Source organism: Diospyros lotus, chromosome 4 (assembly GCF_014633365.1).
Source record: "Diospyros lotus cultivar Yz01 chromosome 4, ASM1463336v1, whole genome shotgun sequence".
NCBI lineage: Eukaryota > Viridiplantae > Streptophyta > Magnoliopsida > Ericales > Ebenaceae > Diospyros > Diospyros lotus.
In genome coordinates, this window is record NC_068341.1 from 15,355,073 (window position 1) to 15,373,233 (window position 18,161).

At 35.0% G+C, this 18,161-nt stretch overlaps 1 protein-coding gene across 1 annotated transcript; it reads left to right on the plus strand.

Moving 5' to 3' along the window:
* Positions 1-343: 343 nt before the first annotated feature.
* Positions 344-1,092, plus strand: LOC127800169 (uncharacterized). Its single transcript, XM_052334626.1, has one exon. The coding sequence runs from the start codon at positions 385-387 to the stop codon at positions 829-831; it is 447 nt and encodes a 148-aa protein (XP_052190586.1). The 5' UTR covers positions 344-384; the 3' UTR covers positions 832-1,092.
* Positions 1,093-18,161: the final 17,069 nt, after the last annotated feature.

The window sequence follows — 18,161 nt, forward strand, 5'->3', positions numbered from 1 at the left end:
AATTAGTTTGGTTTGTATAAAAATGATTTTATTCTGTGCTTTTACTGCATTGGGTTGGTAACAGTAAGTAACACAGAGCTCAAAAGCCTTCCCCACAATAAAATATAGTTTATTTTTAATTCAACCAGACCAAACACGTATTTTCTAAATATAAAATGAGGCCACCCACAAAATCTCAGCCACCGACTCCATTGCCCCTTCAGATCCCAACCGTTCACCTAATAAATTCTCAAAAACCGACTTTTCAAACTCGCAAACCGTCAAAAAAGCCACTTTTGTGAAGCACGCGACGAAGCTCACTTGAACTCTCATGGAAACGCACTCTCTCCCTCTCTATATATACCTTCTAAGCTGCTTCTCCCACCACCTCACCAACACCAATCCATGGAACCCAACTGCCGCCAAATCCGCCGCCCCAGGCCGGAGCTCCGTTGCCGGAAGCACCCCAAGCACCGCCAGCCTGCCGGAGGTGTTTGCTCGCTTTGCCTGTCGGAGAAGCTCTCTCAGCTATCCAAAAGAAGTAGTAAATATAACATCGTTGCTACGGCGTCTTCCTGTTCTTCTTCTTCTTCTTTGTCGTCCTTGTCTTCCCATTATTCTTCGTCCGAGGCTTCGCCGATCCACGAGCGGCGTGGAATGGAATTGAATGGAAAAGGGTTCCTTTCCGTGCTCGGGAAGAGTAGATCAATGGTGGCTGCTTATAATCGGAGAGAAGGGGATGGGAAGAAGAAGGAAGGGTTCTGGGCGAAGTTGCTTCGACCCAGAAGCAAGAAGATGGATCGTGGCGGTTTGGTGCACTCGAGTACTGTGAGAGAATTAAGGGTTCATTGATGGAGATCTTTCATGCAATATTCATATCTTTGGTTTGGCTTCATTTTTGCTTTTTATAAACTGTACAAGTTAGGGTTTTTTGTAATACATAGTGTTAAAATTGAAAAAATCAGTCAATCGAAAGAAAGATACAGATCATGGAAGCTTGTTTGATTAATTAATCGTCATATGTTCTCCATGTATCATCAGTTAAGTAATTTTTCTTTGGAATTTTGGAAATTATATAAAGGAATGCTTAATTTGCTTTTGCAATTTAATTAATTCTTTGGCGATGGTAACTGTTAATATATATATATATATCATTTTAAGGATTCAGATCTTAAGAATTAAGACTCGTTTTGAGTTTAATTTTGAGGTTGAGGTTGAGTTTGATTTTGATTAGAGACCGATTACAATTAGCTTATCTAATTTATCTCTTGTATATATAATTGGTTTTTATATATGAATGACTCTGATAATTTTCCCTGTATATGATTGGATTTGTTAAAATTGATCCATCCGGCGAATATGAAAAATTAATTAAAGGGTAAAGAAATTATCTGTTATGTTAATCCTATGCATAACTATATAAATCAAAATTTTGTAAGAATACTAAAATATGGGGGCATTTATACATATCTGATTATTATTTATCCTACCAAATTATTGAAATGAAATATTTGCATGCATTAATGTTTGTTTTTCTGCCTTTCTCTTGATTCGCTAATTAGTTATATATTATTGTTATTATTATATTCTATTTTGTCCTGATAAATTTTGACTGTAAAACGAGGAAAGGAAATACCAAAGACTTGGTACAAGTCCCTTCTTTCAAACTTTGAACTTTGAAGTAGTCTTTACTCGTTGGGTGGGGGGGAAGAGTAAGAGTCTAAGAGAGGAACTGGTTATATACGTTTGCCTTTTAATTATCGTTAATCAATATTAATATATGTACTTATAAGATGAATGACTGAATTTTGTCTCCTGCAATAAAGCAGACAAACAGTGGAGATGTGACAGCCAAGAGACAAGCAGGCGCTAGGCTGTTCATTTAGCATTGGCTTGCAGTCGAGGGAGCCTGGCTGGTGCACGGCCCCATCCGCGAAAGTTCTTAGGACTCGTGGGTTAATTGAGCTCAAACAAAAAGATATATATAATTTCACAAAATTTGGATATTTAGCTTATAGGGTAATTAATTTTAATATTAATTGTTAAAGGAATTAAATCAAATACCACTTCATGTGAAATAAAATAAATAAAAAAAATTACAATTCTCGATATGATTAAAATAAAATAAAAATATTTAAGCTTAGTTGATAAAGAATAACTGTTATAATTGTGACCTGAAATTTAAATTTGACTTTGATTGGATTTCTAATTTGATCATGATTAAGATTCTAAATTTGACTATAATTAGAATATTGTTAAATTTGATTTTGATTAAAATTTATCTAATATGAAGAAATATATTTTTAAATCATCTTTTGATTAAGATATAATTTCTTATGTACACCAAAGATGATTTTATGTCTATAATAGGTGTCTAATATTCAAAAATTAGTGTAGCAATATCATTTTTTAAGTACCAATATCAAATTAGTGGTATTTTGTTCTTTTTGTCCGTATTTTTCTTAATTTGGGTTTTTCACGTTACATTATGTGCTCATGTATGTGGTTAATGGTTTGATTGTGGTCTGTTTTCAATCTAAAATTCTAACAAACTATATTAGAGCCATTGAATCAAACGATCAACGTTTGGCAGATCTCAGCAGTTGGATCTACACATCTTCATCATCTTTCAACCAAAACACATGTTGACTAGCTACTGCCACTGCTACCAACCATCGTTGTCGTTGACCAAGTTGCCTCCGTCGTTGTTGTAGCTGCTACCGTCGATTTCTATTTTTGGAGCAGCCATTATAGACCGTCCCTTAGCCTTCCCTTATCATCGGTATCTACCATTGTAGATACCGTCAACTGACGCCATTGCTTTTTTACTCCTTGCTCGATTGCCATCTTCAGTCTCTACCACCGCTCATCATTGATCGTCTCTACCATCGCCGGCCTTCTAACATCTTGTTTTGCTATTGACGTTAGTGCCTTCGACACTGTCGGTTCACTTTCAATTTCTCTAGGAGTCAGATCGTCTTCTTCAACTGACTGCTTCCATCATCGGCGAACTGTTAGTGTTCTGTCCTAATGCTAGATTTAGATTACATCTACCATGTGTTGTAAAATAAATTTGATGTATCTTTGTATATTTTAATAAAATGCAAGTTTATCATCATTCATTAAACTCTCTAGTTTGTTATATGAATGAGTTCTTGAATTTCTTATTTGAGAGTTTGATTCTTAAGATGTTAGGAATATGTGACGAGATTCTTTAGTGATGGGATTTCTTAAATATTCCTGATCCTTAAATTAATTAGATGGGGACTCTCATTAGTCAATTATGAACTAACACGATATTTACTACATTCATTAGTATGAAATACTAATAGTTAAGGGTGGTGAGTCACATACCATATGATATAGAAATGTCTCTAGTAAGCTCGTGAATGATTGTTGGAGAACAATACACTGAATGTGACACTGATGACTAATCACATGACATTGTGGATAATGATCTTGTCATTAAGTTGCGATTGTCTAACTGATCCTTAGACTTGAACTGATACGATTGTCTTATGTATTGGTGTGCAAGATTTGTTAATGCGTCAAACCATCCAATTGCAAGGTGAGGATGTTCATTTGTGTGATTTCATATTGCTAGTGCATGGAGGTAGGTACTCAAGGATAAGATATGTCATCATCATCGTCATTGGTGAGGTAAACGTCCTATGTGGTCTATTGTCAGTGTGACGGGAAAGTCATTGACCAAGGCAATATGATTAATTAGAAAAGTGTTTCTTAAGGTGTCATCTAATCACGCTGATAAGATTTGACACATAATTATTGACTTTATGAGTTTATCGTACCATGACTCTCGCTTGGTCAGGACATTGAGCAATAGAATGATTCTATTAATGGTAGTCATCAACTGTAATAGGTTCACTTAAAGTTTAGCTTCATTGTCTTCTATATTGTGCTAGACTGTTGTTATGAACTTCCCATAACCTCTCAGGATATCATCAAAATATGGAAAGATTATTGTGATGGATTGAGGTATTTTGGCGTGCGTCAAAAGGGTTTTTGCGTTATCTGATTACTATTAAACAATGAACCTAAAAAGTCACACTCCATATAGTGTAGCATCTGGTATCGGCACTATACACTTGCTTTTCTTGGACATCATTAATAGTTAATGATGGTTTATAATTATGTCATTAAGTGTTATTGAGTCAATTTGTTAAAAGTTAGCGAATCAAATAGTAGTTTCATAAAAAATTATAGGAAAGGTACTACTTCAGCACAGTCAGTTAACTACCTCCAGGCAGTCAATAGGTTGAGGGAGCCGCTCGACCATTTCCCCACCTCGTGGAATCAGTCGACCGCCTCTAAAGAACAAGTCGATAGTGCCTTCCACGTCTCATTCAATTAAAAAGTGTTGGTGGCAAGTTTGGGAGGTAGAAATTGGGAGGAATTGCATAGGGGGTGGCATGGTGCTTGGCTTTTGCTTCCCAGTCTTCTTTTGCTTTTGCTTTTGCTTCTGAGAAATTTACAACTGCGTAATTATTACACGCAAAAAATTCTTAAAGGTTTAAGGAGACACATAGGTGATGGTGAATCAAAGTCCTCATGCTAGCACAGGATGAGGATCGTGATGTGTAGGGGCGAAGCTAGGAAAAATTTCTAGTAAGGGCCAAACTTACTAAAGAAAAAAATAAGAAATATAGGGTTGAAACCCGGAGGGCCTAGCTCGAATAGGCAAGGCAGAGGCGACGACACCGTCATGCCGGTGAGGGCGAGGCAGAAGCGGTGGGCTACGTTAACGAGGACGAGGTAGAGGCGACGAGTCGATGACGCCAACAAGTGATGGAGCCAAAGGCCCAAAGAAAGCTCAGAGAGACAGCAACGTTGCAAACAGCAAGCAAGAGGCAAAAGTGACAACGACTGATGGACTGAGCGAGGCGAGCGAGTGAGAGACTGAGGAGGGTGAGCGAGGCGAACGAAGGAGCTAGTGGCGACCTCACCTCAGCGATGGTCCAAGTCATCCAATCTGACAGAGGCATGGAGGGAGGCCGGAGCAAGTGAGAGCGAGAAACAGGAGGTGGAAGCCGGCGGCAATGAGTGAGAGCTAGTGCGAGAGAGGGAAAAGAACATGGGGGTTGGGCGACGGGCGAGCGAAAGAGGGACTGATTGAGTGAGGGTTTTCAAATACCCAATTTTCTAGTGGGCATAAGTGCATGCCAAAATCAGTGGCGAGCCAAGGCCCTCACCGGGCCTACATTGGCTCCGCCCCTAGTGATGTGGCACTGGGTTGCTTGCTAGGTGTTGATAGACTAGGCCTTCCACGCGATGAGGAGGATTCGATCTCAATTTAGAAACAGTTTCTACACCTACCTGATATCAGACTACAGGTATGTTATTTATTGTATTTCATATGATAAAATATCATATTACTTAAATATCCAATTTGTATATGGTGTGTGTATTTATGACTTCTGTCGTACATGTCTGATGTACAAAAAAATTTAAATTTACCTACACCGCCATACGTTTATTCTAACAGTGGTATTAGAGGCTTAACTTGGTATTTAATGCATATACGAGACTGTATGTGTCAAGTTTTATGGTATTTAGGCATTTGGTTGTTGCAAATGTTGAAATTAATTGACTGTGCGTAGGGTTTGGTTGGCTGATTTTATAGTAAATGCATAAAATCGATTGACTAATGCTGCAACCGGTCAACCATGTGGATGTATGTTATTGCAAGGTCGGTCGATCACCTAGTGACACGGTCGATAGTTTCATGTAGTGTGAAATCAATCGATCACTTGTATTGTCTCGGTCGACCGTTTCTATCAAATATGTTGTAACATGTTTTTACATGCCAAATGTTGTTGCTTGTGTGGGTTATCACATTGGATGATAATGTGAAGATGTTAAGTGTGTGGTTATGAATGCATGAATGTAACTCTTGACATATGCATGGATATTTTCAAAAAATATTTCTCGGAAGCGGAATGTTTGTTATGAATGTTTAGGATGAACAATTTTGAACATGAGTTTGAGTGTGAATGAATGAATGAATGTTACAAGAATTTTGTGTTAATTTGATTAATATGTAATAATTTATTAATTCAGTATGTAATGAGACAAAATTTTTAAATAATTTTTTTAATCTTTATTTTACAAATGTTGTAAAAAAGACTAGCATTTAGGGTTGATGAAAAATACTTTAAATGTTGATGAAATCTCAAGATAAGAAGTGACAAAGCAAGAGAATATTACGTCATGTATAATGTGATTGTGGCATGGTTTAAACCTTTGAGACTCAAATTTAATCTGTCAGCTATTTAGACAATGATTTTCTTTAATTCGACTTTGAAACTGAGTATAATTATTAATAAATTAGGACATTTTATCCCAAGAAATTGTAAAAATTCCTTCGTCCACCACATAACTCAGAAGGTCCACAGCAATTAATATGTATTTATATATATATATATATAAATAAATGTTGATTGGGGATTGGGAAGACATAATAAAATAGAGTTGGTTGTCAGATGCTTTTTCTGTGGAAATCAATAATAAAGGCCTCTTTTGACAGCTGGGAGAGTTCCCTTTCCAAGTAATTTCATTTTCATGTGCGTTTTGGTCAAAGTTTGAGTCTAATGCTGCCGCTTATGAGTTTGAGTTATTGGGAGGGAAAGAGACTGAAATTTGTTTTTAATATTATTTAGTTTTCAGGGTTTTTTAAATTAAAATTTCTAGAAATACCCATAAAAAGAATATTTTAAAAATGCCTCTAACTATTTGTTTCGTACTAAAATAATTTGATTTCATTAATAAAATATTAAAGTTAATTTATAAATAAACATTTAACTGATCAATTTTAAAAGATGAGTTATATTAAGGCCATTTTATTAAAACTCTTAAATTATATATAATATTAAGGCCCGTTTCCCCCGACATGGTGCCATGGCCTATTTAATTTCCCGCGTTTTCTCGGTTGCCAAGCATGTACATGGCCACTGACTTAGACTTTGAAGGTGACAACTCATCTATCATATATTATACTAATTAAAACAATTTCATGCGCCATACTAAATTGTGAATGAAACTAATTGATTATTAATAATTCTTTTAACTCTACCTTAATTTGGTACATTAAATTTATTGTAGAAACCTTTCATTTTCTCATCTTGAACTATAAATTTCCATCACCTTCTACATTTGCATATTTACCTTCGTTTTCTTTGCATTTGAGGCAAAATTCATCTTTGAATTTCCATTAGCTTCTTTGGAATTTACTGAATTTATTCGCTACCTTCATTTGCGTTTATGCTTACTTATTTTAGCTGTTAATTTTGTTTGTATGGCCATGCAGCAGCAAGCCGATGGTTTTCTCTAATCCTATAAGCATTTTTTTTTTCTCTTTGTAACGTTTATTTTATGTAATTATTGTAAGTATTATTTGTTGGTAATATTTGTTAACTAAGATAAGATATAGATGAGAAAAAAAAAGTAAGATATGAAAATTATTCTAAACAAAAGTGTTTTCCATTGTCTTTATTAAATTTATCTGAAAAAAAAATCATGTAATTTTTTATCTTTTACACTTTTCAGATAAATTTTTTTCTTTCATTCGAATAAATTATCTTAAACCTTATAGATAAGTTAACGTTACGTTTATGTAATGCTATCATTTTATATATTATTTTTTATGTTTTATATTTTAGTTCTTTGGTTTCATTTTATTGATGTAATTGCTTAATATCTTATTTGTTTGTTAAATTATATGTGTTTTATTCGTGATTACTTTGATTACTATACTTTGTTTTGGTCGAAAAGAATCATATATATTTTAGAAACAAATTGTTTGCCACATAATATATATTTTTATTTATAATTAGATATAAATTGTATTGTATAAATATATTTTTATTTATTTGTTACTACGTGCGCGTTGCAAATTAGTTTGTTTTATGTTAATTGATTGAAATAAGTCAAGAACTTGTATTTGTAGTGGCAAAAAACCATACGTGTGTTTGTATTTTTTATTATTTCTACACAATTATTATCCACTTACATATTATTGTTTGTTAAGCCAATGACTCGAAAATGTGATTTGGTTAACAAAATCACACCACTCAAGGAAACTCAAAATATGACTTCTTGATAATTTTTACAATTTTGTTCTATAATTCTACACATTTTCTCGTAAGACTGACTCCAACGGAAAAGGCAAATCACCTGTCAAGCCAAAATCTAGCAGGCCAAATGCAAAGACTTACCGTCAATGTTGTTTGTCATTGCCAAATTGGTTGGTCAAAATTTTGGTGAAATCCAATCCCTTCGCTAAATCTGGCGAGCGATTTCAACCAAGCCACCCTTGCCATCTCTCCCCCACGACCATTTCAACGTTGAAAGAGGTCTAACCAGACACAGCGAAAGATGAACATGACTGGATTTGGAGTTGCAAATAGCAGAAGCAAGCAGCAGTGACAAACAAATTCGAACGCGCGACCATCAAATCTACCGGCGACGATGATGAGCAGAACAATGATGACGTCTTCTTCGAAGAGGAGAAGATCAAGCACAAAGGTGGGTTTGTGATTTTTGGAGATTTTTTTTATTTATTTTTGTATTGGACGAGTAATATTATATATTTGTATATTTGATTATTGATTTTATGTATGTCTATATTTGATTATTTTGTATATTTGATTATTTATTTTACTTATACATGTATTTGATTATTTTGTGTATTTAATTATTGATTTTATGTATGTGTGAATATCATAGATAAGGTAAAATAAATAGAATTGAAGTTTATTAATAAATAAATTAAATAAATAGTGAAATAAAGAAAATAAAAAGTGTGATTAGAGCAATTATAATTTTTAGAAAAAATTAAAATAAAAAAATAAATTATTTATAATATAATAAATAATAGAATAGGAAGTTGCGTTGGAATCAAGTTAAGTTATAATTATTGATAGCTCTACTTAACTCATTTTCTTTGTTAGATATTTCGGTACAAGTTGCAATTTTTATCACAAGAAGCAAGAAGAATAGTATTGCTTAACTCTTAACTTCCACACAAAAAATTATAATATATATAAATATATATATTTTTTATTTATATTTAAATTTGTGATCTTGCACTTTAAGATAGTGACTCCCAGAACTGACCCTAAGGGTAGGCAACCAAGTCTTGGGCTCTCACCAAGACAAGTCTTAGCCTTATTGGCATGGGCCCAAGTGACCTTATAAGCATAAATGAGTGCGATTTTGTTCACCCCCTTTAACGAGGTGAACATAACCTCCAAATATTTTGAGGGTTAAAACTAATAGATGGGGCAGCAAGTAACATAGGGGGCTGCCCCTTCTATTAGTTTTAACCTCCAAAATATTTTGGGATTATGTTCACCCCTGTTAAAGGGGGTGAACAAAATCGCACTCATCATAAACCCATCTTATATTATATTATATATATATATATAATATTAAGAACTTGAAATGTTAGAGTTTATATAAAATTTTGTTTAAAACACCTAACTTCTCTTGGCCGACCCGGTGACTTCATGGCATTATTTCATGAATTTTTATCTCACCTTAAATTCTTGTGATAGAATGATGAACCCAATTCCTTCCCTGAAAAGTTGAACAAATAATTGGGTAAAAAAAATTCCTTTTTAAAATTTAAATAATAAAATATAATCTGAATCATACCAATTTAATGTACACTTTAGGGATGACGAATGAAGAAACCCATAATATATTTGTTTATGTTGTATTTATTTTGTTCACAGTAAATTATGCTTCCCCATCTATGGCTACTCTTTATTTCAACCTCTCATTTTTATTTTTTCTCTTTTCTCGAAATCTTAAAACCATGGGTTCTTAACATTACGTACCATTAATCCATATCGATGTAATTGTTTCTTATTAAATTAAATGTGAAAAATATTTTATGTGACAAATGTATGTAAATAAATTATGTGTTAAATTAATGGATTGAGTTGCCCATTTGGGCCTAAGCCCATGTATTAGTGGGTTGTGTTTTAATTAAATGAGATTGATATTGATTGGGACCTAGGATGGAAACAGGCCACTTGGAATTTGACCATTGAAATGGGCTTTGAGCCCATGTATTTGTAGTGGTATATATTAATGAGTAATGAAATAAATGCGAATGATATGGATTGGGCTTTGAAAATTGGTTAGGCCCATGTGAAATCCTGTTGTATTAAATGAAGTTATAAAGTTGGTCATTGGGTCAAGTATGTGTTGAATTATTGATTTGGGTTTGAGCTCAATTGCAAATTATGTTTTAAATTAAATGAAAATGAGAATTGTGTCAATTGTAAAAAATGGGTTTGCTTTGTGAATAAAGGTGAGGGTAAAATAGAGATTGACATAATTGATTTGATAAAGAAATTGAGAAAGAAATAAGAAAAATGCAAAATGACCATAATGGGCATGATGATATTTTGTGTTATGTGTGTGAGTGGAGGGCATATTGGTAATTTTCTAAGGGGGTGGTTGGCAGCCCATTCTTCCCCTTTTCTCCCTATCATTTCTTGTCCCTTCTTCATTTTTTCCTTCACCCGGCGACTGCTTCTTCTTCTTCTTCTTCCATTATTCTTGGTGGAGTTAGAGCTTCAAGGTGGAAGGATTTGCAGCTTGAGAAGTCTCTTCTTTTTCTTCTCAGTTTTCATCATCAAAGAACTTGCACTTAAATTTTATTTTATGCAAGTTTCTTTTTCTCTCTCTTTTCCCATTTGATGCAAGATGTTGTCTTTTTCATTGTGTTGAAATCATTCTCGGTAAAATGACTTCTCTCATTTGGGTGTAAATGTTGTATTAATTTTTTAGCTCTTGGGTTTTCCATTTCAAATGGTTTTGGGTCTCTTTGAGAGTTTCCATGGGGTATATTTCATCCCATATTTCATTCATGGAATGGAATTTGTGGGTTAAAAAGCTAGAATGGAAGTTTTGGGGGGTTTGGTGTTCATTTTTGAAATTTTTTCTTCGTTCTCGGCCAAGTCAACTCGTCCTGGAGGTCAAGTCGACTCGATTTTGGGCGAGTCAACTCAGTCGCGACTTGACTACATTGCACATATTTTGCTATTTTGGTCATAACTTTTGATGTAGAAATCGTACTTGCGATCCGTTTGAAGCGTCATAAACTAGACTTCAAGGGATTCGATTTGATATATAATATCATATATTTTTGTTATGATTTGAGTTGATTAAGGCTTTTCTCAATCCAAATCAAGTAAGATTGTTAAAGTAAACTGTTTTTAAATGGTTCCTTTGATATCCCTTAATCCTTTAAAATGATAATATATGGTTGAAGACATATGGATGTATATATATGGGGTTAATGAGATAAAAATGTAATTGAGTTGCATGAAGAAGCATGATGATAATCATTTAAGAAGTTAATAAGAAATGTTATTGGTTGGCATGTCCATGGTAACTCATGCATGATGCATGACTATCATTATATATATAATTGCCCTTAATTAATGTGGTGAAACCTAGTTAATGTGAATTGTGTGAAAGAGTCAAGAGGTTTAATGGGCAAAGATTGATGATATGTGATCGTCACTTGTCATAGCATTGTTGTGGATGTGTTACATGTCATTGTGTGCTATTTTATCTTACATTATGATGATGGGTCATGGGTTGCATCCATTGGGGGTCATGCTTTGTATGTGATGGGTGTGTTAAGCATAGCATGATAATTACCATTGGGCACTCATAGTTTAAAGAAAGGTATGTATGTATTATCATATAGGCATGGGTATACACTATGTGTAAAGGTCTTGAATGTGTTATGGTGGTCACTCGTGATGTGGCATGTATTTGAATTTGCATATATATGTTTGATGTTATAATTTGCACAACTATTATTATTGAGCTGTTCTACACCGCCCAAATATATCGTACCAAGAGATTACCGAAGCGATTATTACACGATATTTTGGCTGTCAAAATATCACCATTCTTGAGAGCAATTCGGATGAGGGTTTTATCAAAAGTTGAGCCTCTTTTTGCACAGCCTTTTCTCTTCCTCATTCCTCGCCGATTTCTACACAGCCTCTTTGTTTCTCCTTTCTTCTCGCTAACAACCTCTTGCCAAAGTCAACGTGCCTCATTTTTTCTCCTTCAAGCACAATCTCCTTATCTTCCTCCTTCTTTGCCGACTGCCTCTTTGTTTCTCCTTCCTCCTCACCGACAACCTCTTACCAAAGATGCGTATTCTTCTTTCTCCGTCTCCTTCGCACAACCTCCTTTTTCCTGGCCGACAGCCTCTCGCCACCATCAGTCTGAAATCTCCACCCACCTACAGTCAAACAACCTTCCCCCCCACCCGCCACCACCACCAGTCGTATCGTCTTCGCCTCTACCTGCCACCGACGACAATGTCGGACCTAGGTACTAGTCCTTTACATTTTATGTAGAACCTTTTGTTTTATTAATGGATTTCAGTCGTTGTTATCTCTAGGCAAAATGCTTGGTTAAATGGATTTTGTTTTGTTTTGTTGGTTGTTATCTTATTAATTAGGATATTAGATAATCTTTTGTGTTCGAGCAGTATAGAATTGCTCTAAATGTTAAAGATAAAGATTTAGGGGAAGGAAGACGATTAGGGTTTAGGTGAATATAGACAAATTTATGAAAACAAATGGAGGCCATGTGGATTGGGTGGATGGGGGAGAAATCAAACAAGAGTAAATTAGGCGAAGTTTAGGGACCATAATGAGATTGTGCCTACAATTGAATGCACATCAGAGGCCAGGGAGATTGTGCCTACGATTGGGATGAAGTTTAGGGACCATAATGAGATTTTTGAATTTTACAAAGCATATGCTTATAGTGTGGGTTTCCCTGTTAGAAAAAGATCTTCAAAAAATGGTAGTGATAGGTCGTTGAAATATGTAATATTTGCTTGTAGTCGAGAATGCATGATAAGCAGTGATACAAACAGCTCATTCAAGCCTCAACCAACCAATCAAACGGGGTGTTTAGCTAGACTGACAGTTGCAATAGATGTGATAGGAACATAGCGTGTTACCAAAGCTTGAAATAAATGACATAGCTGGTATTCCGATGCACAAAAGTTACAATTCAGTTGTCATTGAAGCAGATGGATATGAGAATGTATCATTTGTTGAATTGGATTGTAGAAACTATATTGATAAGATTAGGCGATTAAGACTTGGGGAGAGAGATGCAGCTGCAATACAAGTTTATTTTTCAAAAATGCAAGCACAATGTCCTGATTTTTTCTTTAGTGTGGATTTGGAAGATGAGTGTCGACTGAAGAATGTATTTTGGGCTAATAATAGGTGTAGACAAGCATACAAGGAATTTGGTGATATTGTGACATTAGATACAACGGATTTAACGAATAAGTATGACATGCCGTTTGCCCATTTTGTTGGTGTGAATTATCACTGACAGTTGACGTTGTTTGGTTGTGGTTTAGTATCCAGTGAGGATACTGAGACTTTCATTTGGCTGTTTAGGACTTGGCTAGAGTGCATGGAAGGTCAAGCGCCCATTGGTATAATAACTGATCAGGATAGGGCAATGCAAAATGCCATTCAAATTGTTTTTCCTAACACGAGGCATAGATGGTGTTTAAGGCATACTTAGGAAGTTGCCTGAAAAATTTGGGGGCCACCCTCATAAGGGTTCAATACTCTCGGTTGTGCACGAAATGGTCTACGAATCACAACATTCGGAAGAATTTGAACGGGGTTGGGGTTTATTGATTGATATGTACACATTGCATGACAATGTTTGGTTGTCCAGGCTTTTTAGAGAACGAAGTCGTTGGATACTTTGTTATTTAAGAACAAGTTTTTGGACTGGGATGTCAACAACGCAATGGAGTGAAAGTATGAATTCATTTTTGATGGGTACGTGAACTCGAAAACCTCGTTGAAACTATTTGTTGAACAGTATGAGTAGGCTTTGAGGTGTAAAGTCAAGAAGGAGTTCAAGCATATTTTAAGTCATATTCACATATGGTACCATGCGCAACTAGATACTATATGGAGAAACAGTTTCAAGAGGTTTACACAATTTTAAAATTCAAAGAATTTCAAGCAGAGCTAACTAAAAAAGTGTATTGCGATATTATTTCTACCAAGGTTGGCTATCTTGGATCTAGGTACTAAGTCGTTGAAGATATCATCTTCAACGAAACAAAGAAGAGAAAGAGGTTTACAGTTATGTTTGAGGGAGAGAAGTGTCACATTGTTCGTAGTTGTCACTTGTTCGAGTTTCGATGGATACTTTATAGACATGCTCTTTCAGTATTGATTCGAAATGATGTGAAATTTATTCCCGACAATTATATCTTAAGGAAATGGAGGAGAGATGTATGTAGAGCATACATAAGGGTTAAGATCAATTATAATAGATGGGTTAGCACTCCTGAGTAGGTAAGATACGATCAATTGCAAAGTTTATCTGCCAAGGTGGCAAATTTGGTAGTAGATGATGAAGAACACACCCGCGAGTTCACAGAGTTGCTCAAAAATCAACTGAACAATTTGACCATATCGATACTGAGAACTACTTGTGGTAGTAATCTCATTTCCCAAGATAGTGTTCAAATCTCCTCGAATTGTGGCGAAGCTGTAAGGATATCATACGGTCCCATTTTGGATCTGCAATGCACGAAAACAAATGGAGCTCCTAGAAAACTTTGTCAAAAGGGGCCATTGGAAACTAGTACCAATAAACGCAAGGTATATTTACAACTCTATTTTAGTTATCTATTATCTACTGGTATTATCAAGTGTTTGCATGTAATGGCCCAAATTGCACATGTAACTTCAAAGTCAAGCAAAGGAAAACGCCCAATGAAAAATAATGTACAACCTAATCAAGCTCTAATACAAGTAGTAAAAGATGCAGTAAATCCTTTGCTAACCCCACTCGAATTCTCACAACAGTTGATGGTGCGTGATTGTTAGATTATATACTTATATATTATACTTTGTGATTGTTTGTAGTTAAACTGGAATTTGTTATTCTCTTTGCAGAGTGCTAACTATCAAGCTTATGGTCAACCATTTATGCTAATCTCTATGGCACATCGACTTCCCGAGGAAGACTGTAACATGGAATAGGTCAATCTCTAATTTGTATATACTTGTTTTCAATTGTTATATCCATTCTTAAGTTAGATTGCTCCTTGCTCTTTTGAGTCCTTAGGTAGAAGCAAGGAAGAAATAGGTTGATCAAAGAATTGTTGGTTATATAAAGACAAACACAAACACAAACAACATTGACAGAAAAATTAATAAGAACACAAACAAAAAAGCAAAATAGAAGATGCTCAACCTTGCTTTTATAGATCCTTTCTAGATGTTTCAGCCTTGTTTTTATTGTCTTCAAGTTGTTTTGATAATGCTTTTATTGTCTTCAGGGAGATGCTGACAATGCTCTAGATCGGTTGTGGCAGAAGAAGAAAGTTGATGCTCAACAGTAATAGAAGATTGTTGTTAGAAGAAGAAAGTTGCTTATTGGCAAAAGAAAAAAGATTTAGCTGCTTAGTGCTTAATGGTAGCTATTGTTAGTTGCTAAAAATTTATGAATGAAGATATGCTGTAGATTCTTTATTTAGTTGCTATAGGTTGAGGATTTATGTTGTCCTCGTATCTTGTTACAACATCAAACTCAATTTTATTTTTGGATTTTTTTGTTTGATTTGAGATTGAGCTATGTTGGTTAATTGATATTGAACTATGTTTACATCATATGCTTTAGTAGTGAGATGCGGAAATGAAGAGCGGTGGTAGCTTTAGCTTCAATAGTTTCAATTTGAAAAGATTTGGTAGGAGGATCGGCTACATAAATGCCATTTCTCCAACCATTTACTTATTTTCTTCATATGCTTATTTCTAGTACAAATTTATAATCCAGAACCATAAAAGAAAGGTTAAAAGTAAAAGAAAGAAAAGAAAAAAGGATAAAAGGGAAACCATGCAAGTAAGATGTTCAAATAACCCTAAATGGAACGTAATAAGCTATTTTATTCATGTTATAGGCCCTCAATTATATGTTTTTTCTATACATGGTATAGGTCCTGAATTCTAGTTTGGATAAAAGGAACTCTGCATCTCATGGGACCAATGATGATGTAACCCTTAAGATGAATTGCAATTTTGCATATACAAAATTCTGTGAAGCACATTCTCTAAACTTAAATAATAAATAAGCAGATGATCCAGACTGAGCATAAATTGTATCACCAGACAGAAGAGCAAAAGTAAAATGATCAAAAAAATTCTCATTTAGCTTCCATTAGTAGTTTTGATAAAGTTGCCAGTAATTCATTAATACAACATGCTAATAGCTTGATTACTCATACTCACACCATCTCTATTACATAAATAGTGAAAAATCCATAAAGGCACAAATTATAAGATACATATTGAAAACAAAGAGGAAGTGAACTCCTCACAATGTATACAATTACAATTAAAATTGCCCCCACCTACAACTTTTCTTTCCTCTTCTTGTGCACAGTTCCATTACCCTTTCAAATGGTTATGTTAAGGGATATTTTCACGTCGTCTTCATCACTTATCTGTGCACACATTTTCAGTAGTCGAGCCAAATCTTTACTACCTGATTTATCTGAGCCACGTTCACTTGATTCTCCTTCATTCCACTTAAAAAATCCACATTTATTGTCACAAGAGAAGAACAACATCCTTCAGTTCGGTGACATCTTCTCCACCTCTAACCATCTTACAAATCCCTGTCCATAGTCTAGGCAACGTTGTTTTTTCAGGCAGTCATCTAACCAGTGCCCCGCCTGTCTACAACTATGGCATATTCCATAGTTATTTCTCATTGTTATAGTTCTCATTACAATTCATGTTGTTCAAAAGGATAAACGACAATTATTGTCTAAAAGTAATCAAATTAGGAGATAATCTACTAAAAGAAGAGGAGTCGATGTAAACAATATACCCAAAACAAATTACTCTATTATTGTTTCAAAACAATAATAGAGAATTCTTTGCAAAACAAATAAGATAACAGTCAATGTAAACAATATACCCAAAACAGTCAATGTAAACAAATACCCAAATAAGATAACAAAACAGTGAAGTAAGATAACAATCAAGTAGAGATAATATCGCAAAACAGTCAATGTAAACAATATACCCAAAACAGTTTAGAGGATTCTTCTTACTTATAGTTCAGATATGATTTGGGTATACCCCATTGTTAAGCACTGTGGTATCAAATCAAAAGCTAAACAAGTGAAGGGTCTAAAAAATTACAAATATAAGTCGGTTGAATCCCAAACAATACAAATATATAATAACTCACGCAGCGGAGGATGGTTAGAAAGATTCGAAGGGTCGCCGAATATGCTCACGCGTGCGAGCGAGAGAGAGAGAGAGAGAGAAATAGCGACGTCGTTGATTGTAAGGAACGCCGACGAAAAGAATAGAGCGAGAGCGAGAGACGCCGTTGCTAGTGAGAAGCGTCGACGACAAGAGGAGACACACGCCAGACACTAGAAAGAGAAAGGTGGAAATAGTGAAAAGGAAAGGGAGATAGTGGACAGCGGGAGAATGAGACAGAGGAAAAACTCGTTCAACTCCTTTGCTGGTAAGATTTGTAATATTGTTTAGGGATGAGGGGTAAATTTGTCAAACCACATGGCTTTAGTAATCTATCGGTATGATATATTCGGGCAGTGTAGACTTTTCCATTATTATTTTGGCACGACAACTAAGTCTGCATGTGTGGAAGATGGTACCCTATGAGAGCCTGACACGGGTGAGGTGGCCATAAACCTGGTAGGCATTTCTCGAGCCAAGAGTGGCTATTGGAATTTGGGTATTTGAATGTATATATATACATCTGCATGGATATGTTGGCTATTTGAGCATATATACATTTGCATGGATGATTGGCTGTTTGAGCTGTGGTGATGCATGTGAAAGTCATCCTTTGTAAATTGAGGCATGAGCTATGCAATGATTCTTTAAAGGCATAGCATTCAGTTGAATGATGAGTATCCTTCATAATGTATGCATGCATGCATAGTAGTGGTAGCCTTGGGGGACACGTGGGTTTCTCTGTTATGGTTTCATGTGCATGATGATGGGAATGATGCATGGCATGGAAAAAAAGAGTCTGGTACTCATGTAAAATGCATGTTATAATGCATATGGTTAGAGGAACCT

Bases quoted from the DNA above. Each gene is read 5' to 3' on its own strand.
- LOC127800169 (XM_052334626.1), top strand. From the start codon at position 385: ATGGAACCCAACTGCCGCCAAATCCGCCGCCCCAGGCCGGAGCTCCGT.